We start from the raw sequence: 27,620 nt of genomic DNA on the forward strand, positions 1-27,620 counted from the left end.
TTGTGGTGGTGGTAATAATTCAATATAATAATTAAGTAAGCATTCTCTTTGATGTCCTGGATCTGAATTGACATCAATATATCCTGCATATAATCAGTCATTTTATTTTTAACCAATTAGTCAAAACTATCAATCAAGCTACAGAATTTGATAATAAAGAAACATTCTCTCGACCAAACATACATATACATTTAAATCAGACAAATGCCATTTAAAATTAATTATGTCTATCTTTTTTAAAATCAAGAATTGAGCCCCCCGCTATATAATATCTGATGTTTTATCATGTTCGTTTAAAACATCAGCTGATCTAAGTGTTTATTCCAGAAAGCAGAGGATACTTAAGGCTTTCAAAATTATTATCCCAAATTTGACAAAACCACATTCCTGAAGTTGTCATTTTTCCCAGGGATTTCCCCCCCCTCTGGGATTATAATGTGAGGAGTTGGGGAGATTTCCAACATTTGAAGATCCTGCAAACAGAAAATGGTTCGATGTAAACAAACGAATAAACTGATGCCATTTATTTTTCACAGCAACGTGGTGGGACTTGAGAATCTGGCGTGGGGTGGGGTGCTGGCTTCACAAGGGAGCCGGGGTGACATAAGCTTGTTAATGGCTATAATTAGAAAGAATTTAGAAAGATTCCTGGCACAAGTTCAGTTATGCTGCTGCTTTTGAAAATTCAGATGTGCAAATGTCAGGAGGGAGCAAGCCCCAGGAGGGTGGATGTGTTAAATGGGAGATTTAAGTCAGTAAAACTAATTTCTTTATTTTAATCTTATTAAAAAAAAACAACAGCTGTCAACTGTCACCACTTTTTTTCTCAAAGGCTCCCAGACAAGCATCCAATGGTTGATGTTTTCAAGCGGGTTTATTGTTTTAACTTGTGATATACCCACTTAACAATAAGTCCTTTTGCAGTTTGGCTGGTTAAGGGGAACTATTATTACTTTTATTATTCTTATTAGTGTTATTACTTTAAAATTTCCTCCCAACTTCACCTCACCCAAATGGCCCCAGAAGAAAAAAGAAAAGATGATGATGGTACCAAAACCTAACACGAATTGCCTGAGGATTGCTACTGAATTAAACCAAGCTTGAGCATCACTAAATCAGTTTTAAGAGCTGATGCCACCGCATTTAACTGGGCAGTTTTGCGTTGATCGTAAATCCCAATAAAACTGCTTAATTTTCTTTAAGAGGGGCTGCATTGAAATTAACTGGAAGAATGAAACACAGCGAGATTATACGTTATCGCACTATTTAGCAAATAAAAATGATCTCACGAATAAAAACCTAGAGTCACTGAAGGAACATTTTCATTTTTTTGACTATAGACACCCCTGATGCCAAATCTAATTTGTGCCTTAATTTGCACAGTCTCTGCTCAGCTTTTATTCTAAGACACTTGCTGGACAGAGATTTATAAATCTGCTGTTTTTGTTATACTGCACAGATAAATTCTTATCTTCCGTTATGTAACTATAAAAGGTGAGACGTTAAGTATTTGCAAAGCATTTTTCAAAAAAAATAATAATAATTCTGTTTTGTTTTTCATTACCCAATGAAAGAAACAATCTCTCCACTGAATGGCAGTATGGAAAGAAGATGCTTTGATCCGACAGAGTTACAAAGGACATAGACTTTAGATTATTTGGTTGCATTTAGAGAAACTAAGTTCAAATATTTGCTCAGCTCTAAAACTTTTTTTTTTTTTTAGGGTTTGAAGGTTGTTTTGGGGGAGTAACGTTCAGCTCCTGAAGGAAACATTTGATATGAACTAAAAACAAACACAATTGTTTGATCCCTATACTGAATCACTTCTGGTTTTTCCTTAAACAAATCAATTGCAAAATACTTATTTATCGGAAAACGTAAAACCAATGGAAGGGAACAAGCGGAGAGAAAAGCTTGCGATTTTTAGCGGCACACAGAGTTTGTTCTTCCCCAATAATCTGTTTCTGATAGTCATTGATTTCTACAGAGGACCAGATCCCACATTATGAACCAGCCGCGATTCACCTGAAAATCGATCACTCTCTGCGGTTGCAATAACTTTGGTGATTTAAAAATTTGCTGCAAAAAAACAACAACAACACACACAAAACCAAACCTGAGCAGGGTTGTATCGGAAGGCTTCATTTTAGGGTTAAAGTGCCGATGAGCTTTTTAAAAGTCCCAAAACGGGGCCCTGCCAATGTTTAGCTATGATTAATTGCCTGCTTGTCCTAAACCTGCAGTCAAGGATCCACGCCAAAAGGCTGTGCGGAGATTCTGAGCTCACACAAAGAGCTCTCTATTTGCACAATCCGCAGCGTGTGTATTTGTGTGTGTGTGTGTGTGTGTGTGTGTGTGTGTGTATGTGTGTTAGCAGCTTCCTTTTTTCACTTCCTTGTTTTTTGTCTTTCGTCACTTGCTCCTGACTTTATTCGAAACACTCCAGATAATATCTCAGGATACCTGTGTTTCTTCTGGTGGAGTTAAAAAGAAAGAACGAACAGCTACAGGGAACTGTCTGCAGACTGTGTGGCGGGAATTAAATTTTTGTTACCCTGGTTCCAATTTGGGTTTTAGCAACTGAAAAGGCCGAGCGAGAGAGATGCTTTGTGGAGACTTTGCAGGGAAGCCTTGTAGCTGGTTAAGGTTAAACAGAAAGTTAGGATGGGTTCAGCTGGGTTGAGTGTTATAGACACACTGGACACACCAAGCTTAGAGAAAAGTCCAACTCAGAAAGCTCAAACTGCCCAAGGAGCTGCTGATCCAGTTCTACAAAGGAATTATTAATTCTGTCATCTGCACCTCCATAACTGCCTGGTTTGGTTCTGCAGCCCAACAAGACAGACACAGACTTCAAAGGATAATTAGAACTGCAGAAAAAACCATGGCTACCAACCTGCCTTCCATTGAGGACCTGCTCGAATCAAAAAGAGGGCTGGGAAAATATTTACAGACCCCTCACATCCTGGACATAAACTGTTCCAACTCCTATCCTCAAAACGACGCTATAGAGCACTGCACACCAGAACAACTAGACACAAGGACAGTTTTTTCCCGAAGGCCATCACTCTGCTAAACAAATAATTCCCTCAACACTGTCAAACTATTTACTAGGACTGTATTACTATTATTCTTCTCTTCCTTACTAGTATCTATCTCTTCCCCCTTATTACTATAACCATGTTTCTTGTATTTTCAATTATATCGTTTTTATTGTTTCCTAGTATGATTTGATAGCTTATTACTAACCTTGACTATTACTAAGTGTTGTACCTTAGAATCCTTGATGAATGTATCTTTTCTTTTATGTACATGGAGAGCCTATGCACCAAAGACAAATTCCTTGTGTGTCTAATCACACTTGGCCAATAAAAAATTCTATTCTATTCTATTCTATTCTATTCTATTCTATTCTATTCTATTCTATTCTATTCTATTCAAAATTCTATTCTATTCTATTCTATTCTATTCAGAATTCTATTCTATTCTATTTCTATTTCTATTCTATTAAGAATTCTATTCTATTCTATTCTATTCTATTTCTATTTCTATTTCTATTCTATTAAGAATTCTATTCTATTCCATTCCATTCCATTCCATTCCATTCTAAATTCTTCTCTTCTAAATTCTCTTCTTTTCTCTTCTCTTCTCATGCCTGTCCTTTGAAATCCAAAAGGTGCTTTTCCAAAAAAGCAACTGGACTTCCTTCGGTTCCCCCCCACCCTTGAAAACAGGTTCGCTTCTTATCCAAGAAGCTTCTTCAGCTGTAAAGGTTGTAAAATCAAGCAGTTAACAGGAGGACCTGCCTTATCTGATTTCAAAGGACAGACATAATAGTAACCGTTTTGGAAAGGCTGGTGTTCGTCTGGAAGGCATGGAGGTCGGGGGGCTGCTCAGGGGCCGTTACCTGGTCTCCTGAACTTGCATATGCATGTACACAAAGGGACTCTTGTCAAGATCACTGCTGAAGTTCTGGAAACTCGTTTCGCTCGCAGTTGTTTTGCAGTTTTAATTCCACTTAATTTCTGGGTTTTGTCACCAAGTCAGGAGGATGGGGGATCTACAGAAACAGCAGCAAAACTCCTGGAGGAGGATTTCACAAGGATTCTGGAGGTGGATTGCTCACACCCAGTCTATTTTTACACATGACAATCCAAGCGGCTGCAGAGATCCATGGATGGATTTGACTTAGAGAAAGTATCCATTGTTCCTGCAAGGGAGCAACTGATCCCTTGAGTTCTAACCAGTGGTGAAATCGAAATTTTTCTTACTACTGGTTCTGTGGGCGTGGCTTGATAGGAGTGGTGTGGCTTGGTGGGCGTCGCAGGGGAAGGATACTGCAAAATCCCCATTCCCACCCCACTCTGGGGCCAGCCAGCCAGAGGTGGTATTTGCCGGTTCTCCAAACTACTCAAATTTTCCATTACCGGTTCTCCAGAACCTGCTGGATTTCACCCCTGGTTCTACCATAAAAGAGATGGTTCAAGATTTGTTCTTGTGTGTTGCCAAGTTCGTTAGGGTAAAAAAATACTGACTTATCCAATCTAATCTTTTTTATCTCTTTAGAGAAGAAGAGATGCGAGCCCAGACTTTTGGGCATGTTATTTTGAGCCAGGTAGAACTTCTGAAGGAGGACAAGGCCATAAAAAAATCTCTATAAACCATCCGACAGATGGACAGCAATGAAAATTACAGCTAAGTAGAAAAGGAGCCAGAAAAGTCATCCTGATTACAAATGACATTTAATTTATTGAGCGGCCTGTAACTGGCAAAGCAGCGTCAGACTTACTTCAAAGGGATTCTCGAAACGGGGTTCAGGTTGATGGACGTCGTTGCAACTTGGAGGACTTGCTCCAGAGCGGAAAACCCACCAGCCACGTGGAAGGCGACCTGATCTGGCCCATTCTGGAGGGGAAGACGCAAAAGGAAGAGTGGGTACATTAATGGGAGTCTTGCTTTGAAGCAAGGCATCAATTCATGGTTGAAGGCCGCCATTCTCACATCCCCTGGAACAGAGCGAGAGGGAAATTGGTGCATCTTCACCCCTGGATCATTAGCATTTGCAGGACTAATTGCAAATGGATTGTAACCGGCGTAGGACTCAGGAGAGGTTCACACCCTAAAGGTGAACCTTTTCGGCACGGGAGTGCGGGAACTAGAAGAACAGCCACCCTGGTAATGCGCATGCGCGCCCTGGGAAGATAAACTTCCAGTTTCTGGAGCGCGCATGTGTCTCCAATGACCCTTCTAATTCAACCGGTCAAGGTCTCACATTAAGAAAAAAAAAAATCCCTGGTTTAATGCGGAGATCGGTCAGCAGAGGTCAGCATCCCCGACAGCAGGAAAAGCCTTAGTGTTGGACATGATTTCAAAGCGAGGGACTCAAAGAGCAACGTGCCAGGTTGAAATTCACCACTGCCGTTTTGTGGAATTTGGTGTGTGTGGGGGGGGGGGTAGGGGGGGGAGAAGCAAGTTTATGAGCAAACTCAATTTCCAAAACATCTCTGAAGTTAAAAGAAGATAATATTTGTAGCTCCGGGTTGAACTGTGGGGTCCTTGTTGCTCTCTAAGCTTGGTGGTTTTCTTGCAGGCGTTTCTTGATGCTTCCTTGATGTTCTCTGAGCATCAGTACCCGATGATCACCATCACCGTTAGAGCACCATCCACATCATCAGAGCACTGATAATGTTACCTAGTTGGGTCACGAAACGTCTGCAAGAAAACAACCAAGCTCCGAGAGCAACAAGGGCCTCACAGGTCCCAGTAGGAAATCTAAAGAAAATAGGCAGTAACCAGAACCCCCCCCCCCGCCCTCCATCAACTTTTCTGCCTTGCTCCAACACACCTTGACTTGTTAGCTGGGATTGTTCAGGGACACAGCTTGAAATAACTCTGTGTTGGTCTTACTTGGAAATGACTCTAAAGAACTGAATGGGGAAGTGTCTTAGGAGTGTATCTGTTGTGCCTCGTCCTCCCTCCTCTCCCCAGCTGGGCCCCTCCCGTCTCCACCCGGGCCTGCTATCAGTTTCGGAGTCTGATAAAGAAGATGAACGGCCTGTCATGCCTCCAGCCCCCAGCCCTGGCCCCATGGCCGGACAGGATGCCAGGAATGAACAAACAAACCTCACTCCTACAGCGTGTGAGCAGGGAGCCAGCTACGTGCTGGAATTACCGGCAGCAGATCCAGAGGAAGAGAATTCACAGTGGGAGCATCCCCGCTTCCGGAGATCTGAGAGGCAACGTCAACAGAAGGAAGGGAGGGGCAGGCCTGGATAAGTGCTGAGTCATGGAGCCACACCCCACAGCCTATATAAAGGACCAGCTTGAGTCAAGCAACTTTGAGTCAAGCAAAGTCTCATTTAGTTTGCTGAAGTCACACCTTGGATTCCTGCCTGCCCTGAGAAATCTGAAAGGAATTTGGCAAAGCTGCAGAGGCTTCGTGGCCACGCTTGATACAGACTTCCCAGACCCAGTCGTCGGAGGGAGAGTGGGACACGACAGTATCCTAAACTGTGTAACCAAGGACTTACAGAGGCAGACTGAAAGCCAAAGGGCGGAACGGAAGAACGTTAGACAAACGACACGAATCCAAAGGAAGGTTTTAAAGCAGAGGTGCACAAACCTGACAACTTTTAAGATTTGTGGGCTTCAGCTCCTGGCTATGCTGGCTGGGGAATTCTGGGAGGTGAAGTCCACAAGTCTTAAAAATTACCAAGGTTGGAGACCCCTCCTTTAAAATCATCTCTCCGTTTTCAGAAACTTGGTTTTTTTGTTTTGTTTTTTTAAATGAAAAACACATCCTCTTTCTTAAGACACCCTCCCAGGACTAAAAGGTACTCAGATTATTCTTGGCAAGGATCCTAGACTAGCAATGTTGTAAATAAAACCAGAGACAACCCTGCCACACACACACACACACACACACACACACACACACACACACACACACACACACATCCTCACATACACACAAAACTAATTATCTGGCTTCTGTGCCAAGAAAAAAAAAACCTCCCTAACTCGATGCTTAAAATAAGCAAGGAGACGGATGGATATTAAGTCTTCCCCAAAGGATAAATAAGCAAGTTTAAAAAAGAAGAAGAAAAAAAAACAATGGAGCAAAATTTGGATTCCTCTCCTTCAACCTGGCCAACCCCAAGATATAAGCTGGACGCCGGCAGGAGGCAGCTGCAAATATTTTGCAGGAAAATACAGGTTTTTAATTGATCAGCCTGACCGGTCCAGAGTTATTATTAAAAGAAGTCCTTGATTTACAATAGTTCATTTAGTGACTGTTCGAAGTTACAACAGCACTGACTTATGGCTGTTTTTCACACTTACGACCGTTGCAGCCTCCCCATGATCAAAATTCGGACGCTCGGCAACTGAACTCATATTATGACGGTTTGCCGTGTCCCGGGGTCACGTGATCCACCTTGCGACCTTCTAGCCACAAAGTCCACGGGGAAGCCAGATTCACTTAATAAACGTGTGGCTCACCTAACAACTGCAATGATCTGCTTAACCACCATGGCAAAAAGGTTGTAAAACGGGGCAAAGCTCACTTAGTAGAGCTGTGGTGGCGCAGTGGTTAGAGTGCAGTACTGCAGGCCACTTCTGCTGATCACCGGCTGCCAGCAGTTTGGCAGATCGAATCTCACCACTCAAGGTTGACTCAGCCTTGCATCCTTCGGAGGTCCGTAAAATGAGAACCCAGATTGGTGGGGGCCAGAGGCTAACTCCGTAAACTTCTGTAAAGCACTGTGAAGCAGTATATAAGTCTAAGTGCTATTGCTATCTTCTTTCCTTCCTTCCCTCCCTCCTTCCCTCCCAGTGGTTACAATGCAGCATTACAGGCTTACTCTGCCCACTACCAGCAGTTCGATACTAACTAGCTCAAGGTTGACTCAGCCTTCCCTCCTTCCGAGGTGGGTAAAATGAGGACCCAGATTGTTGGGGGGCAAGAGGCTGACTCTGTAAACTGCTTAGAGAGGGCTGTAAAGCACTTTGAAGCAATATATAAGTTCTATTGGTTCCTTCCTTGGTTCCTTCCTTCCTTCCTTTCCAGTGGTCAGAATGCAGTATTGCAGGCTAACTGTGTCCACAGTCTGGAGTTTGATCCTGACTGGCTCAAGGTTGGCTCAGACTTCCGTCCTTCCAAGGTGGGTAAAACGAGGACCCATATTGCTGAGGGCCATAGGATGACTCTGTAAACCGCTTAGAGAGGGCTGTAAAGGCCTGTGAAGTGGTATATAAGTCTAAGTGCTATTGCTATTGCTATTCCCCTCTATCCAGTCAGAGCTGAAGAAGCTTCTTGGATGAGATTCGAAATGTCTTCCAAGAAAAACCAGAAAGTCCAGTTGTCTCTTGGAAAAAAACACACCTTTGGGAGACCTACAGAGGCACACTTTGCACAAGCGTGTATTAAAATCTCTTAAAATTTCAGAACTCGGAACCAAGGAGAAATTTCCTGACGGTTACGACAATTAAACCAGTGGAAGGGTTTGCCTTCAGTGGGTGCTTCATCATTGGAGGTTTTCAAGACACTGGATGACAATCGATCTGAAGAGATATAGAGTCTCCTGCTTGAGCAGGGGGTCGGACTAAAAGACCTCCAAGGTCCCTTCCGGATCTTGTTACTCTGAATTGTGGTTCAAGCTTTAGACTTCGATGATGGAAACCCGAGTTGCTTTGCAAAATGAAAAACCCACCCCGGGAAAACGACCGACCCACCAAAAGCCACTCGCTGAAGATCTGACAATGTGCAGATTCTAATGTAAATAACCCAGCCGGACTCTGCAACCCGCCAAGCCAACATTCCCGACTGTCTCTGCACTGCGATAAACACTGTCTGCCTGCCGGCAGTCACCCCCCAGGACCCTCCCCCATTTCACAGTTACGACAAACACTGGGCTGAAATGTAAATACCGGACCTCAAGACCTGTGTGTGTGTGTGTGTCTTTTTTTTTGGGGGGGGGGGAGAAAACAAATAAAATGGAATTCCCCCCCCCAAAATAAATTGTTGCTTGATGTGTAAAAATTCCCCAGTATTAGCAGTCAAGGAAGGAAGAGAGCGATGCAAAAATTCGCAGAGAAGGCCACGGAGTTTGGTCACTGAGTGGAGATTAAAACAACGGCCAAAGAAGTGGGAATTTTAAGGGAGTTTTCCCCTCCCCCCCTTTTTTTTTCTGAAGTCAAGGCAACTTTTGGAAAAAAGTTGTGCTGGGAAGGGATATGTGAAGTGACTTTTTCTACTTTCGGAGGCACCGACCGTCACTTGTAAATCTATCTGCAACTAACTCCTCCACGCATATCCTACACTTCTTTTTAAATTAAAAAGAATTACTCGAAGGGATTGTTATTTTAGCACTTCGCCACATTTTGCAGCCTCGGCCCTTGACTGAAAGCGTACGAAACAAGGGCTTTTGGGTTAAAATGGATACAGAAATGTGGATCTTTCAGCTGCAAGCTTCATGCTCATATTTTGGAGGGAAAATATCGAGAGTCATTGGGTTGAGCTGGGCGGCTGTCAAAATTGAACGAAGTAAAACTTTGCAAAGCAACGCAAACTGAGCGGCTTCATGGCTTTTGCAAAGGCAGGCAGGCAGGCAGGCGCGCGGGAATTGACTCGATTCCCCGACTCACACATGAAAAATGATGAAGGACCAGAAGTGGGCTGGTTTCTCGGAGGCGAGTTGGGCTGAGAGAGAAGGGGACTGGCCCAAAGTCACCCAGTTGGCTTTCACTGCTGAGGCGACGCTAGAATTCATCGTCTCCTGGTTGCTGGCCTGATGCCTTCACCGCTAAGACCAAACTGGCTTTTCTCATTTACTCCAACATCTTTTTATTTCTCTCGTGGAAAACACCCACGCCAAGAGAGTTTTTAAGCAAGCGCTCCTGGGCTTGTACCAATTGTCTTTTTTCCTCTCTTTTTTTTTTTAAAAAGAAAAAGCTAAGAGGGACAGGTTTTGAGTATCTAAGAGAGAGAGAGAGAGAGAGAGAGAAATCCTCTTTTCCCCAGGGGCAATTCCTTGTCCAACCCCGGCCATTAGCAAAGTTAAATCAATGTAAGGAGCTTTTCTGCAATGACAGCTCCCCCCCCACCTTCCTGGCTTTGTTGTAACGTTGGGGGTCTGGGGTTTATTTCTCTCTCTCTCTTTTTTTTTATGCTCCCGGGGGAAATTCAATTAACAGTCTCCCTCTCCTCCTCTCCGTCAGGAAAAGTGACACTATCAAGATCCTTTTCACCGCCCGCCCGCCCCTCCCTGGACAAGCAAGCCGTGTCTACGGGATTTTTCGACTCGTGATTTAACAAGAGAATTACAGGCGGCTTCTGGAAATGACTATGGATGCTATGTGTCAGAAACAGCATGGCAGCTGCGGAAATCCATCTCCCCTGACCCTATTGATTTGGACAGACAGGAATAATGATATCTCAGGGCTGGCAGACAAATGAGGGAGAAGGAGGGAGGGAGGAGGAGGAGAAAAAGGACGGAAAGAGGAGGAGAAGGAGGAAGAGGAGGAAGAAGAGAAGGAGGAGGAGGAAGAGATGGGGAGGAGGAGGAGGAAAAGGAGGAGGAAGAGATATGAAACTGGTGAGATAACAACCAGCCTTAAGAAGACTGTTGGGTCAACGTAGGCCAGCTATCTCCCATGGTTTTGAAGGATCTCTCTAGGGTCAAGTAATCGTTGACTTAGGACAGGGGTGTCAAACTCAAGGCCCAGGGGCCAGATCCGGCCCTCCAGGTGTTTAGATCTGGCCCTGGAAACAGCGAAAGATTGGCCCGCGGTGCCTCTGCCAGCGGAAACAGAGCTGGGGAGGATCGCACACGGCCCTCCCGAGCTCCGTTTTGCTGACAGAGGGTTGCAGGAAGCCATCGCAGCCGAAAACGGAGCTCGGGAGCCCATTTTCACTGACAGAGAGCTTGGGCCATCACAGGCGCCCCCAACATGAGTGATGTCAAGCTGGCTATGCCCACCTGGCCTCACCCCCATCCCAAGGTCAAACACAACCCTGATGCGGCCCTCAATGAAACAGAGTTTGACACCCCTGACTTAGAAGAACACAAAAAAAAACCCTATCGTACAAAACCTAAGAATCATATGGAGTTTGTGGTGCAGAGACCTTCGTTTTAGTCTTCAATGAAGTGAAGACCATCTAGCCTTTTTGACGTTGAGTAAAAACAAGTCTTGGGGGAAAAAAAGAATTCAGAGTCTAAGAGAGCCATGTGTTGGACTACACATTCCATCTTCCAGATCAGAAGGTCATAAATAGGGGCATGATGGGAGCGGGTGCCACAATGCAACTGCAGGATATCAAATTGATGGGATTATTTTCAGAAAGGTATTTTGCTCCCCAGCATTATTTATTTATTTATTTCTCTCGCAAGGATGAAACTTTTGGTGAATTTATTTTTGTTACTGGATATAAGGATTTTGCTTTTGAACTTGTGATTTATTTATTTTTTACTGTGTGTAACACCCGATAGTTTTTTTCCCCCCTCGTCCCAGTTGCTAATTTGTTCAACCTATTTAGACTGAAAAAAGGCTGTATTTTTTTTTCCCAATAGAAAGTCAATAGCATTATTCACTGAGGCTGTTTGCTCTATGCATTCGCTCCCCAATGTCTCCCTGTAATAGTACAACTTGCGGCGAATTTGCGAAGAAAATTCAATAAGCATTTGTTTAGGTTACTGTATTACGACACAATTAGCAATGGTGTAATTACCGAAAGAATCAGAAATACAATCTATGCTACTTCCAACTGTAAGACTGAAAGACAGATACCTACTGGCGATAAGGGGGAAAATACAGGTTTGATTAAACCACAGGGTTGTTTGAAAAAACATTGAAAGTTCATGTTTATAGCAATCCCTGGGAAAATCTGTATCTATTTTTCTATTAGCTGATGGATATCAATGCTAGTAACAAGAATCTATGTTTTCCTGTTAAAATATATACACACCCTCGCCTTACAGGGGCCAATTAAGAACAGGTATTTGTAATATTGTACATATGTTTGCTTATCCTAATCTACCCTGAGGCCTAAAGAACAGTTTGTCTTCTGTATAAGATTTAAATTATTTATACTAAAGCCACGGTCCTATTACAGGGTCAGCTCTATCCCAATAAACCTTTGAGTTACAGAAGTGTTGCAAGCTGCATAGAATTTGGGTTTTGTTTGCTTTAAAAAAAAAATAAAAACACACACAAACCCTTCCCAGATCGAACCCAATGGTAGCTTTTTAATCGGCGATATAATTTAATCCACTTTAAACCGTTTTATTCCAATGGCTATTCTGGGCAGATGGCATAAAAATATTGCAAGGATTATAGAGAATGGGAAGAAGAAATTTCATCAATGATAAAAAAAAATTGAAGAGAACCTTCAGAAGAAGGGAAACGGTGTTTTTAAAGCCAGTTTCTTTCGTCAGATGCTGTGGGAAAGATGGCTTGTTCATCTCATTTCATAAAATGTCATTTTATGACATTTCTTGCTACAGTTGTTAACTGAATCACTGCAGTTGATAAATTAGTAATCCGGTTGTTAAGTGAATCTGGTTTCCCCATGGACTTTGCTTGTCAGAAGGTCTCAAAAGGAGATCACATGACCCAGGGACACTGCGACCGTCATAAACATGAGTCAGTTGTCAAGGATCCGTGTGTAAAAATATCAAGATGGGGAATTCTTTCTCTCCTTTCTCTTTTTCTTCTATTTCCTCCTCCTCCTCTTCCTCTTCTTCTTTCCTCCATCTCCTCTTCCTCCTTTCTTCTTCTTCTCCTCCTCCTCCTTCCTCCTGCTCTCTTCTTTCTCTTCCTCCTCCTCCACCCTTCCTCTTCTTGTTATTCTATTTTCTTGTCCTCCTCTTCTTCTTTCCTCCACCTCCTCTTCCTCCTCCTCTTTTCTTTCTCTTCCTCTTCCTCGTCCCTAGAAGATGGATTTAACTTCATGTAGAAAGCCACAGACGGGCTGGACACTCATAACGCTGTGTATGATAAACTCCAAACAGATTTTTTTCCCCCACAGAGATCTTCCAACGAGACGCATCACACGCTCCTTTTCCAGAGAAGGACCTCGCGATGGATGTCGCCTAACCCAAATCTTTCAGCCAGATTGTTCCTTATTTATTTTTCTTCCACCGCTTCTGGTATTCGCATTTCAATGAACCCAAACGGAGGCTGGCTTTGCCAGAATCTGATATTGTACCACATTACACTCGGCGGCACGGGTCAGGAAACATTTTGCCTTCTAACTTCCACCAGCTTATAAACTTTGGCAGATTTGAACTCACTTAGGAAGGGGTTGCGTGTGACATCCTGCCAGTTCGGAGCAGCAGACCTGGCTCGATATTTTTTTTTTAAAAAGAGGCTGCGTAATTAGAAGGAGGGCAGAGGAATTCCTGGTCAAATCTATCTTGTTTAAATTCTGTTTACTTGCAGTAATGGCATACACATGTCAGGATAAGTTGCTGATAAGCTGCACAAAGTTGATCTTGTTTGCCTGATACTCAAAACCCAATTTTAAATTCGCTTTCAATCAATAGACAGAGGAACTCTTCAACTCAATCAATGTGAAGTTGGTTTTAATGGAGGAGGGCATGGTTTTAAGGTGTTAAGGATTCTCACAAAGGTGTTGTGAAAGATCGCGAAGACTTTAGGGGCAAAAAATTAAAATTGGATGGGAAAATGTTGAAGGGAACATGTTCTCCAGTTCGATTATTCCTTCTCTTTCCAAATCCATCATTCTGAAAGTTATGAAGAGCTGCGGCACCTCCTGGACTGCGATTTTAATTATGGAAAATTCTCATTCCAGGGACGATCTCAAACTAGCAATGGCCCTGCTGGCAGGATCATTGCAGGTAGACATTTTTAGATAAAAGAGCTGGCTGTCTTAAAAATCAGATCTCCTTTTAAATGTAATTGTACCGCACATTTTATGTCAAGCGATAGAAGCAACCTTTTATTGGTTCATCAGTTTTAGCATGCTGGTAATTTGCTTTAATGCAATTTCATAAAATAAAAACTGACTGTGGAAAAAGATAAAAGAACTGTCTCTCAGATGTAAAACGAAAATCAGAAAATAATAAAATGGAAACGCTGATAGAGAACATGTAATTTTCTGGCACTTGAGTGTCAGACTCGGCAAACGCTGTCCAGAGCTTGATATTTTGATTTTGGAAAGGCAATTAATTTAATTATTTGGGGGGGGTGGGGTGGAAATGGAATAATGGAACTCATCTCCCTATGTGGCATTAAAGGGTTTGCGGTGTTGATCTAATAGTGAAAACCTTCCCAACATCAGAAACAGCTATAAGAGTGTTACAATTGATGTTTTTAGAACAATGCATTTAATGGAGAAATTAATTTTATCACATTAATCTAATTAACATTAACTGGATAAAAATAGCATTTTCCCCTATATTTATAGCCAAGAGTCTATTTTAAAGCAACACTGGGGAAGAAATACAGAATGGCACATCAGCCTGCTTTAGCTTTCTAATCTTTTCCATTCATTAAGCTCAGCACTTCCAATACCTTCAGCTTAATAACGATTATTCAGAATCTGATTGTGCTTTTTCTCCTGAATGTTGGCTTGTTTGCGGCTTACGGCAAAATGGAAATCCAGCCACTGCGGCTTGCAAACTATGGCTCACGGCCTATATCCGTGGTGGCGAACCTATGGCATGCGTGCCAGAGGTGGCACGCTGTCGCCCCAGCCCATCTTCATCGCGTTTCTCCGTTGCATTTCTTGCCATCGTTTGCAGGGAAACAAAAGTTTGTGGGACTAAAAAAAAAAAATGCACTCAATCAATTCCAACTTTTCGCGAAAGAAAAAGATCTCGCGAAGTTGGAATTGTTTGAGTGAACTTTTTCACTCGTGCGCTTCAAAATGGGGGAGATGGGATCCCCTCCTCCTGAAGCCCATTACAACATTACATTACAATGTGGAGCCACAATGCCATTCTCTGCTTCATCTCGGCTCATTCTGGCCTCCAGGATGTAAGTTGCTTTTCCTGCAGAGCTGCCTCTGTTGGGTTGCCCTGCTTCCACACTGGCCAGCTGAGCTTCGGCACCCTGCTCCTGGGCTCATCGGCCTACGGATCTCAGATTCCCACCACCCAGCACCAGTTCAGGGGTTCCTTTCCCCCCCCCCCGGGGGGAGGGGGAGAGAGAGAGAGGGAAAGGGAGGGAAAAAGAGGGAGGGAGGGAAAGAAAGAATGAGAGAGAGAGAGAGAGAGAGAGAGGGAAGGAAAGAGAAATGATACTACAAAAGTTTTTCTTTTTTATTGTTGCTAAGTGTAATATTTCAAAAGCAGAAAAAAAATGAAGGGTCATAAAAATGCATTTATCACATTTTTCTTAGCACAATTAGCAGAATTCTGCCTTGTTTATCATTATTTTAGGTAGCAAAACCTCAGTATTCAGGTTAAATTGCCGTGTTGGCACTTTGTGATAAATAAGTGGGTTTTGGGTTGCAGTTTGGACACTCGGTCTCTAAAAGGTTCACCATCACTGGCCTATGGGATCTGTGAGCCGAGCCACCACGAGGATCTAAGAAGCGCAACGGATTTAGGAATCTTCAGCGAAGATTGTATACATACGGAAAGAATCAGGATTTACACTTGCATCACAGGGGCCCGAGCTAATTTGGCGTGGAGCAAGAAGAAAAGGGCCCTTACCTCTTTTTCCAGGATCCGCGAGACCTCTCCCAAAATCCTATCCAGAGCGGAGATTTTGCTACCATCTTGAACCTGAAGCTGCTTCAGCAAATCTTTCACCAGTCGTTGTAGCCTTTCGGATTATTGAAGGAAAAAAGGAGGAAAAGGAGGGAGGGAGGAGGAAATAGCGTTCAGAACTGGGAAAGTGACATTCCAGTAATATTTCAATGAGACCATTTTCACCGTAGGATGATTAAAAGAGACGCTCAGTACCACGTCTTGGGTACATTTACGGTGAAGGGCTTCCATGGGGCTTCTCCTAGGAAAATGGGCACGGGAGAGGATGGGCCACAGCACAAATGACTCTCCGCAGAGGCCTTCGGCTATTCCTAGGTTCACCTTTGGAAGATTCTACCATATTCTTGAACACTTTTTAACATTAACCCTCAAAGCAGAGGAAAGCCAGACAGGCATTAGACCAAGGGTGAAATGCTCCCGGTTCGGACCGGATCACTTGATCTGGTAGCGATGGTGGCGGGTGGTTCGGAGAACCGGTAGCAAAAATCCCTGCCCACCCCATGCCCAGCCGAACTGTGTGATCATCAGAGGTTTTTTTTTAACTTTTAAAAGCATTTTTTCTTCGGCTGAAAAAATGCTTTTAAAAGTAAAAAAAAAAAGCCTCTGACGATCATGTGGCTCAGCTGGGATCGTCAGAGGAGCTTTTTAAAAGCATTTTTTCTACCACCTCTTTGGCTGTAGAGGTTGTAGAAAAAATGCTTTTAAAAGCCTCTGACGATCCCAGCTGAGCCGCACGATCATCAGAGGCTTTTTTTTTACTTTTAAAAGCATTTTTTCAGCCGAAGAAAAAATGCTTTTAAAAGTTAAAAAAAAAAACCTCTGATGATCGCGCGGTTCTAATGCATTCTAATGGTTTTAATGCATTTAGGACCACAAATTCTATCGTAACAACTATAAACGAGCTTGGAAGCAATGTTTACTTTCTAAAAAAGTTTTATTCAAAAACGAGGGGTTTTTTTTTTTGGTTTTGTTTTAAAAGAAAACATACCTTCCTGTCACTAGGAAGGCATTTCGTAAGGCAGATCGTTTAGTTTTCAAGAGACAACTGTACGTTCTGGCTTCAGAAACGTATTTCCAGCTCTAATCAAGTCAAATGGAATTCTGTGTTTTTACATTTTCCTCCCATTCATTTCTTTTTAAGACTCCTCGTAAAACCGTCTTCTTCCTCCTTTTCCTGGCTCGGTACAGAATATAAAATTACCTTTCCTTTTGATTACTTCATTTCTGACCATATTGCTTAAGTTCTTGGCCCAGATTGAGGTGAACTTTTGGACTGAGCTGTTTGTTGGCTCAGAGAAGTGAATCTTATTTCCTGCTTCCAGGCTCTTCTTTGGTGACAATTGATGGGAACTCAGAACCTCTGTCAAGTTTCAGGATGTGTGAGAAGTTTATTTTGCGTGTATTTATTTGATTGATATCTGACCTTACTCTCTGATTTGATGGCAACGGAGGGTTCTTTTAAAGTTTTAAATATCTTTTTTTTAGAAGGTTGAAACCAAAATGAGACTTCCAGGATGTTCTACAAGGTTTTCCACCTCTTTCCATAATTTGGAAATGCAGGTAGATGCCAAATTTTAAAAGAAACTAAGAGTGGACCTGCACTCCTGAAGAAGTCATAAGCTGAAGGTGGAAACAAATGTTTCCACCTTCAGATCTGGAAGAAGCCACCAGTGACACATCCATCATGAGATCTGAAAGAGAGTTCTAATCTATCTCTAAGAAGTCAAGCCAAGGGAAGAAAAGAGAATTGGGTGGAAGATGACTCTAGTCACCTGTCTTTCATGATTATGGACCCTCCAGGAACTATACTTCAGTTGGATGTGGGCAACTGCCAGACAGAAGATCATATTCCTGTTCTGGGGGTAAGCGGGCACCAAGAGAAGGACAGCTTAAGATTTGGCTCCATTCTTCTTAAGCAAATCTTCTAGTCAGATGGGCAAAACCACCTAGCATAAATGTAATTTATGTAATGCTGACATCTAAAAGAGGCAATTTTATACTAGCTCATGACTTTTGAGTATGCGAGCCTCTCTCTCTCTCTCTCTCTTTTGCTACGCCTACCATCTTTAGATTTGTCAATATTTATAGTGGCAACAACAAGCTGTGTAAGAGTATTTACATTTACAATTGGTTGCAACATTGCCTTTAATCAGCACTACAATCACTGTGTACATTGGAAATGGTAAAGCTAGATGCAAAGTTTATTTTCTTTCTTGTTTTGTTCCATAAAGGCAATTTAGCTTCTTATCCTACTGGCAACGGTTCTCTTATTACGTCTCTCCACAAAAGAATGGGCGGCAAGTTTTTTCTGTCTCTCTCTCTCTTTTTTTAAAAAAATCATCCAATGGCCCGCAGCAAATCCTAAACCTTTTCCGTCCCCATAACTAAAATAGGAAACCAGCTTCCCTTTTAAGAAGAAACTCCGATTAGGAGTGTCCCCAGGACAGCAGCCAAAACAGGCCCGCTGAGGAATAAGAAGGAGCTTTAAATATCGAAGGAGGAATTCTGCACCAAAGTTTAAAGAAAGGCAATGAAGAGGTTGCATATCGGATCAAAAACAAGCAAGAAAGAAAGCAAAACCTTCAGATTTAGGGCCAAAGAAGATGAAGCAGGTTTGATGGATGCAGGATGGAGGGATAACAAGAAGAATAGAATAGAATAGAACTTTATTGGCCAAGTGTGATTGGACACACAAGGAATTTGTCTTGGTGCATATGCTCTCAGTGTACATAAAAGAAAAGATACGTTCATCAAGAATCATAAGGTACAACACTTCATGATAGTCATAGAAATAGAATAGAATAGAATAGAATAGAATAGAATTTTTTATTGGCCAAGTGTGATTAGACACACAAGGAATTTGTCTTGGTGCATATGGTCTCAGTGTACGTAAAAGGAAAGATATATCCATCAAGAATTCTAAGGCCAATGGTGAAACTAATGGGGGAAATTTTTATAGGCAAAACTGGACCATAGCGAACAAAGGGTTCACTTTACGACCGACATGTCTGATTTGCTGAACAACTGCTGCAAAAAATGTCATGAAACTGGTGCAATGACTCAGTTAAGACGATTGAGACTTACAACCTTAATGTAAGTTGAGGACTACCGATACGTAATTATATTAGCTCAGCTCCATTTCTTTCCCTTCAGGTCATCTGTTTATTTATCTGTTCTCCCTAAATCGTAGGATGAACAGTTGAGGGAACTAGGTATGTCTAGTTAAGTGACGGCTAATCTTTTCTGGACCAAGCGCTAGAAGTGCACGCACATGCGTTTGGATGCGCTCGCGGATGCCCAAACCCCCAAAATGCAATGCGTGTGTGGCCCGCCTGCTGCGCACGCCCATGTGGCTTCCACACATTTGTGCGTGCGGCCCCATGCACCCCTGTGCATGCACAAGTAGACCCTTGGATGTGCCCCGCCCCCACGCATGGTGCACAGACCCCAGCCCACCCCCTGCACATGTGCAGCAGAGACCAGAAGACCTAGCGGGACCTACCTAGCGGGAGGCACGCACGCACGCGTGACGGAACTAAGGCGACGGCTCGTGTGCCCACAGAGAGGGCGCTGCATGCCATAGGTTTGCCATCACAGGTCTATTCTACCCAAGGAAAGGATTGAGGGGACATGACAGCAGTCCTTCAAAATTTGGGCAGGGCTGCCACAAAGGAAGACAACCTATTCTCCAAAGCACCAGAGGGCAGGACAAGAAGTAGGAGATGAAAACTAATCAAAGCCTTGAATAAAGGAGAAATTAATCAATGGAACTTCTTGCCTCCTGAAGTTATGAGTGCTCCATCCCTGGAGGTTTCCAAGAACGGAAGGGACAATCATTTGATTGGGATTGTATAAGGTCTCCTGCCTTGAGTAGGGGGTTGGACTAGAAGACCTCCAAAGGCCCCTTCCATCCCTGGGAATTTATGTTCTACAGCTTTTAAATGGAGCCTCTCACATTCCTGTCACTGATTCATCAAAACGGTTAATTTCTACCGTTCTAGGAGCTGCAGACCTCAAAAGCTAAAGGTACCAGAACGGGACAGGCTATCCTATCCACAAGAGGACTCTGTTCTGATGTTCTGGGTGCAAATCTGACAGACAAAAGCTTCCATCTGGATGAAGGACTTACTTTGCTTTGTAAAGCGACTCACAGGAGACATTTTTGGACTCCACTCCGTTCTCGTACTCCTTTGCCCTAAAATGAAAAGGAACAAGGGAAAACATCCGTCTTTAAAGCACACCGTTTTACCATTTACCACTTTACCTTTTTTTTTCTTCATATTAACGAGGGAGTAGAAATTAGTGGGCTTCTTGAAAACCTTGGTTAATTTGAAAATAATTCTATCCTCCCAAACTGTGTTTGCTATTCCCAATCCTGCTTTAGGTTTCATTCATCACGTGGCAAAATGTTTGAAGTTTTTATAAGCTGCAGCCATCATAGGTGCTACCGGAGAGATTTAAAACATCTTTAAATATGAAAATGACAAGCTTAGGGCACTTCAGAGACTAAAGAATATATCAATTCATAAACAACTGTAAATTACAGAACTGGATTTACTCTCTAATACTGGATGGCAATTTGCTCATGGTGAAAAAAGAAAATAATGCTTTAAAAAAGCAAACCCAAGTGAATGATTTGCATCTCATTAACAGTTTGTTAATAGCCATTGAGGCAACCACACAAGAGTTTCCCTGCAAACAGAAAAGAGTTCTATGAATGGCTGGTTCACTTTGGGGAAATTTAAATCAGAATTAGAACCAAATGGGAAAAAGAATTTGGGTTTATCTTGGAGACTTGCCACAGTGTCTGAGAGGGGGGGCAAATGTTCCTTAGACCAGAGGTCTCCAACCTTGGCAACTTTAAGCCTGGAGGACTTCAACAGCAGAGCTGGCTGGGGAATTCTGGGAGTTGAAGTCCTCCAGACTTAAAAGTTGCCAAGGTTGGAGACCCCTGCCTTAGACAGCGCTTAATTTTGCTTCAGCCAAAATGGCTATAAAACTCACCATCCCATCAGCAACTTAAAAAAACAGCCCTAGCGAAAGTAAATTCTGGGGAATTCTGGGAGTTGAAGTCCAAAGGCCTTAAAAGTTGCCAAAATTGGATATCCCTGGCTTAAACGGAGGTTGGCCATCAACCGCTCTTTTCTGTTTCTTCTTTGCCATTGCAGATCTAAGATTCCTTGACAAAAGAATATCGGCTCATCAGAATTACCTGTTGGCTCCAATACAGGTTGTCCTCAACTTACAACGGTTCATTTAGTGACCGTTCGAAGTTAAAACGGCACTGAAAAAAGTGACTTTGGCTGTTTTTCTCACCCTTACGACTGTCCAGCCTGCCCATGGTCACCCGATCAAAATTCAGAGGCCTGGCAACTGACCTCATATTTGTGACGGTCGCATAAAGTTGTCCCGGGGTCACGATCCCCTTTGCGACCTTCTGATGAGCAAAGTCAACGGGGAAGCCAGATTCAACTTACCGACCACGTGACGAACTGAACGGTTGCAGGGCTTCCCTTAACAACGGTGGCCAGAAAGGTTGTTAAAATAGGGGGGAAAATTCCCTTGACATCTCACTTAGCCACCGAAGTTCGGGGCTCAATTGTGGTCATTAAGTTGTGCTACCTCTAACTAGAACTGACTTGTTAAACAGCCCCTTTCAAACGATATTCGTCAGGTTTCTTGATCCAACTCAGGGGAGTCGCAGGTAAGGCTTTAATCCGTAAATCAAGGACTACCCAGGTCTCCTGGTCCTCTTCCTTTGATGTTGTAGGAGGAGGTGGGTGGAAAATAGAAGTGAATTGCCCCTCTTATGTGTTCCTCTTCGACATTTCGAATGTCAGTTAAGAGTCCCTAAACCGATGGGGTGCGCGAGACAGACTGACGTGGGCGGCTAAGCAGGGAGACGCTCCGGATACGAAAAGCTTTTAAGGCCGGGATAAAAAGATTGGGGCTTTTCCTAAGAGGAGAAAGGAAGAATTCTGAAGCAGACATGAGGGGCTCAGCCAAACAAGCAGGAAAGTTGATTTTCAAGTTTGTCTCAAGACAGCAAGAAGGAGTTCACTTCTCTGCAGTTTGGCAAATATTTATCTCCCTAAATACATGCCCTGGGGTTGTTTTCTCACCGGCTTATGTTTTCCATACCTTTCCTGATAACAGCGTTTTGATTAACCCAATCACACTGAGTGACAGACATTGTAGGGGGAAGGCAGTTTAACTTCAGTGCGTAAAATCTGAAGTAGTTAGTAGCACAGTTTCCAGCTAACACATTTTGTTAAAAAGCACAAGCATTTGTAAGTTGGATTTTGACTTTTTTTTTTTTTTGAAAAAAAGCAACACACCAAGATGTTCCTGCTTCACTCTCCTGGGGTAGCAAGAGCTGAAATCGAATATTTTTTGAAAACTTGAGGTTGGGAGAAAAATGGGTTATGCTATGAATCATTTCCCTTTATATTACAAAGTCTTACTGAATGTGGTAAACAAAGCTCCATCAGGTTCAGTTTGCTGGAGAGGAAAAAAAAAATAAAAATAAAAAAATTAAAGCTCAGTACATGAAACTATCTGGAAAATAAATCTTAATGCAAAATTGTCCATGCCGTAAAGATGCCATTCAAAACGGGGGAACATCTGCTATCTCGATCCACAGCAGTACAACGGAAGGGCTAAACTCCACCAAAAAAAAAAAAAAAATACCCAAGAAAGATCTTGGGGGGGAAAAAATTGGAACTCGGTTATTATATATGTTGACTGAGGAGAGAATTCTATATGTGCAAAAATAGAAAGATACGTTAATTCCCACGATGGAAGAACGGACGGAAAAACTGGTGGAGCTGGCAAATATGGCAAAATTAACTGTTTTAATTAAAGAAAAGAATGCATCCACTTTTGCTTCTACTTAGAAACAGCTTCTGGACTTTATGCTACGAACAAACAAACAAAGGAAAACTTTGATTTTCGATTTTGATGATTAAATTACGTTTATTATAGAAATGGCTATTACTTACTAACTATGTAAAATAAAAAGTTGAGGTTATAACTGTATTTTGTGTTTGACTGCACCAAAAAATTTGGCCAAATTCTGTTAAGCTGTATGCAACATTAAGCAAACTTTAACTGCCCAATTGATAATCCAGCACCAATTGCTATACAATACTCTGTCTTCTATTTTAATTTTTTTACTATTATTATTGTTTAAGTTCTTTTATTGGTAATGCTGGCATGTGACTGTAATATAATTGACTGGTTAGGTTTTGATGATTAGATTAGGTTTGTTATAGAAATGGCTAGCACTTACTAAACGTGTAAAGTAAAAAGTTGAGGTATTTGCACTGAAAATAACTAGAAGTCCTTTTTTTTCTTTCTTTTTTCCTTTGCACTCCACTTCGCTTCTTCTTCCTCCCCATTTTCCCTTTTTATCTTTTGTTTCTATTTGTATTTTATATTACAGGTAATCCTCGACTTATGACCATAATTGAGCCCCAAATTTCTGTTGCTAAGCGAGACATTTTGTTACGTGAGTTTGGCCCTGTTTTACAAGCTTTCTTGCCACAGTTGTTAATTTGACTCACTGCAGTTGTTGAGTTAGTAACACAATTGTGAATCTGCCTTGCCCATTGACTTGACTGTCAGAAGGCCACAAAAGGGGATCGCGTGACCTCGAGGCACCGTGACTATCATAAATACGAGCCAGTTGCCAAACCTCCGAATTTTGAGCTTGGTGACCCCATGGGGGATGCCGTAACGGTCGTTAAGTGTGAAAGACGGTCCCGTTTTCAGTGCCGTTGTAACTTCAAATAGTCACTAAATGAATTGTTGTAAATTCAGGACTACCTGTATAATAAACTTCAACTAAAAATAATAATAATAATAATAATAATAATAATAATAATAATAATAATAATAATAATAATAATAATAATAATAATTTAATTTGTATACCGCCCTTCTCCCGAAGGACTCAGGGCGGTGAACAGGCAGATAAAATAAAAACGATACATTTCAATAAAAACAATATTTAAAAAAACTTATTCCAATAGCCTAAATTTAAAATACAAAAAACACCCCCCCAAAAAGCAAAGTGATGATTCAACAGTATCCAATTTCACCATGCCAGAATTTTATCGCTGACTCTGGATTTCGACTAAGTGGAAGGAATCTAGGAAACGGTTTATAAAGTCTAGGCTGAAGCATGGAACGTCTGCATCGGAAACCTCCAAACTCTCAAAGTACGACAATCCCCCCGACTGTCACATTTTTTTTTTAGCCCGATGACAAATGGCAGGTCTGACAACTCACTTTCCCTTTTAAGATATTTCTAACTTTCTTGGTCGTGGCAGGCAACAAAATTGATTTAACCCAGCCCGGGGATTTGACACTCCGGCCGCCGAGCTTCTATTTGTTGATTACTATTGATTTTCTTTGATACTTCATTTTAAAAATCAATAGCCGGGAAGAAAAATAGGCCTGGTTTAGACGTACTTAAACCTGCTCTTGTGCGCTGGGAGAGGGCAGAGTTTTTGGCAGGGCTCTGGCGTCCAATTAGGAAGAAAGCTCTTAACAGGTGGAAGGCAGGGGCTGGATCAATACGCAGTTTTCTTCCTCAATCAGAGAAAGTGGCCATAAATTAGACTCATCAGTGCTATTTTCAAGATGTTCCTAGAGCAAATAACTTCAAAAGGGTTTTGCATTTTTCCCAGACTTTCACAGCAGCTTTTCTGAAGGGCACGAATAAATAAATTTAAGCCTTTTCATGCAAAAGAACAAATGAAAAAAATCCCTCTCTCTCTCATCTATCTATCTATCTATCTATCTATCTATCTATCTATCTATCTATCTATCTATCTATCTATCTTTCTTTCTTTATCTATCTGTCTGTCTCTCTCTCTCTCTTTCTATCTGTCTGTCTGTCTCTCTCTCTCTCTTTGTTTGCATGAAAAGGCTTAAATGATAAATAATATATCTATATCTATATCTCTATCTATCTATCTATCTATCTCTGTATCTATCTATATCTATCTATCTATCTATCTATCTATCTATCTATCTATCTATCTATCTATCTTTATCTATCTGTCTGTCTCTCTCTCTCTTTCTATCTGTCTGTCTATCTCTCCCTCTCTTTCTATCTGTCTGTCTGTCTGTCTCTCTCTCTTTGTTTGCATGAAAAGGCTTAAATGATAAATAATATATCTATATCTATATCTCTATCTATCTATCTATCTATCTATCTATCTATCTATCTATCTATCTATCTATCTCTGTATCTATCTATATCTATCTATCTATCTATCTATCTATCTATCTATCTATCTATCTATCTATCTATCTATCTTTATCTATCTGTCTGTCTCTCTCTCTCTATCTGTCTATCTCTCCCTCTCTTTCTATCTGTCTGTCTGTCTGTCTCTCTCTCTCTCTTTGTTTGCATGAAAAGGCTTAAATGATAAATAATATATATATATATATTATATGTTTTCTGGGTTTGCGTAAAATTGGAAGTGTCTTGGCGGCGTTTCGTGAAGTCTCATTCATCATCTTCAGGCTTCAGCGAAGCTGAAGCCTGAAGATGACGAATGAGACTTCGTCAAACGCCGCCAAGACACTTCCAATTTTACGCGGAGAAAACCCAATAACCAAAGACCTACATATATTATATATATATATATCTATCTATCTCTGTATCTATCTATCTATCTATCTATCTATCTATCTATCTATCTATCTGTATCTATCTATATCTATCTATCTATCTATCTATCTATCTATCTATCTATCTATCTATCTATCTATCTGTCTGTCTCTCTCTCTATCTGTCTATCTCTCCTCTCTTTCTATCTGTCTGTCTGTCTGTCTCTCTCTCTCTTGTTTGCATGAAAAGGCTTAAATGATAAATAATATATATATATTATATATGTTTTCTGGGTTTTCTCCGTAAAATTGGAAGTGTCTTGGCGGCGTTTCGTGAAGTCTCATTCATCATCTTCAGGCTTCAGCACGAAGCTGAAGCCTGAAGATGACGAATGAGACTTCGTCGAAACGTCGCCAAGACACTTCCAATTTTACGCGGGAGAAAACCCGAATAACCAAAGACCTACATATATTATATAGCATATATATCTATGTATATGCAAGTAGTCTTCAGCTTATGACCCCAACTGAATCCCAAATTTCTGTTGCTAAACTAAGCATTTGTAAAGTGAATTTCGTCCCATTTTACGACCTTTCTTGCCGCAATAGTTAAGTGAATCACTTGTGAATTACGTGTTAAGCAAGTAACCTGGTTGTTAAGTGAATCTGGATTCCCATGACCCAGGGACACTGCAATCGTCATAAATTTGAGACAGTTCCCAAGCGTCTGAATTTTGATCACGTGACGCTGCAACGGTCATAAGTGTGAAAAATGGTCGTAAGTCAGTATTTTTCAGTGCCGTCGTAACTTTGAATGGTCACTAAATGAACTGTTGTAACTGGAAGACTCTGTGTGTGTGTGTGTGTGTATGTGTGCATTTCCAAAGCCGATACCTTGAGTTCATCCGTGCCTTCAATTTCTTGGCTTTCTTTTTTGTCCTCTGCCTCTCTTCACCGTCTTTTCCAGGCTCGGAGGGAACCGTGTTTTCTACCACAATGTCCACAATGTATTTCTTTAAGGACAGGTGTTCCTAGAAGAAAGGAGAGAGCAACGGGAACGCTGAAAAGATTGCACCCCACTCTGGCTTCTCTTCCTGCACCCTAAAAATGAGAAAACTACCATTCAAAAGCCAGAGAGTATTAAACCTAGTAGATGTCGGAATATATTTTTCTTTACAAGAGCACTGTGAAGCGGTATATAAGTCTAAGTGTCCTTCCTTCCTTCCTTCCTTCCTTCCTTCCTTCCTTCCTTCCTTCCTTCCTTCCTCCCTCCCTCCCTAGAATGCAACATTGCAGGCTAACTTTGCCCACAGTCTGGAGTTCAATCCTGACTAGCTGAAGGTTGACTCAGCCTTCCATCCTTACAAGGTCAGTAAAATGAGGACCAAGATTGTTGGGGATCAAGCTGTTGACTCTGTAAACCGCTTAGAGAGGGCTGTGAAATGCTATGTAAAATCCTTACAAAGGACCTGAGATAGCAGATCTGGATATAACATCACGAAACATGCACATCTGCCTATCCCAGGTCTTTAGTAAGGATTTGATAGGTATATAAAAAAGCCAAACCCAGTCTGAACATCTGTTTGACTGTGCGATGAATAATAATAATAATAATAATAATAATAATAATAATAATAATAATAATAATAATTTGAATACAGACGGATTATCATTTGGAACACAGAGTCGAAGAAAAAGAACTGGAAAAAATAATGAAATATCGCGACCTGGCCATCAAAACTACATGGCTATGGATGAAACTGTAACAGTGATACCCATTGTCATCGGGGCACTTAGTACCGTGTTCAAGAATTTTACAAAACACTTGCAGCTTCCTGCAATAACACCAGCGGAACTGCAAAAAAATGCGCTACTTGGAATATCGTACATCTTAAGAAGGTCCTTGGTTGATACCTAGAACGCTGACAGCAACCTGTATCAACCACCAGCACCAGTCAATGGTATTTGTCATGCATTTTTGAATGTTCAGTTGACTGAGTTTCGTGTTTAATGAATAAAAATAATACAAAAAATAATAAAAACCACTACTAGGATTTGGATTCTATGCTGTAATCTTTCTCAATAGAATTTTCTAACGATAAAGACAAGTTTTGTGGTTCAGTATGGAAACCTTGCCTGGGATTGACTTCTCCGATGGAGTTATTTCGGTTGTGTGGCAGGCAGCTCTTACCCATTCTGGGCTTAAAACAAAAATGTGTCAAAGATCAAGTGTATGTTATCCGAAGTGTCAAGTGCAGG

General features: G+C 41.7%; 1 protein-coding gene across 3 annotated transcripts in view; it reads right to left on the bottom strand.

Moving 5' to 3' along the window:
- Positions 1-27,620, bottom strand: part of SCAPER (S-phase cyclin A associated protein in the ER) — a 109,381-nt gene that overhangs the window by 43,297 nt on the left and 38,464 nt on the right. For all 3 annotated transcript variants that reach the window (XM_058156370.1, XM_058156369.1, XM_058156371.1), the window contains 4 exons: positions 26,256-26,392; positions 19,867-19,932; positions 15,681-15,792; positions 4,790-4,905 (listed from right to left, as the gene is read on the bottom strand). In XM_058156370.1, the coding sequence (XP_058012353.1) occupies positions 4,790-4,905; positions 15,681-15,792; positions 19,867-19,932; positions 26,256-26,392 (431 nt within the window). The remainder of the gene's footprint in view (positions 1-4,789; positions 4,906-15,680; positions 15,793-19,866; positions 19,933-26,255; positions 26,393-27,620) is intronic.

Source organism: Ahaetulla prasina, chromosome 13, assembly GCF_028640845.1.
Source record: "Ahaetulla prasina isolate Xishuangbanna chromosome 13, ASM2864084v1, whole genome shotgun sequence".
NCBI classification, from domain to species: domain Eukaryota; kingdom Metazoa; phylum Chordata; class Lepidosauria; order Squamata; family Colubridae; genus Ahaetulla; species Ahaetulla prasina.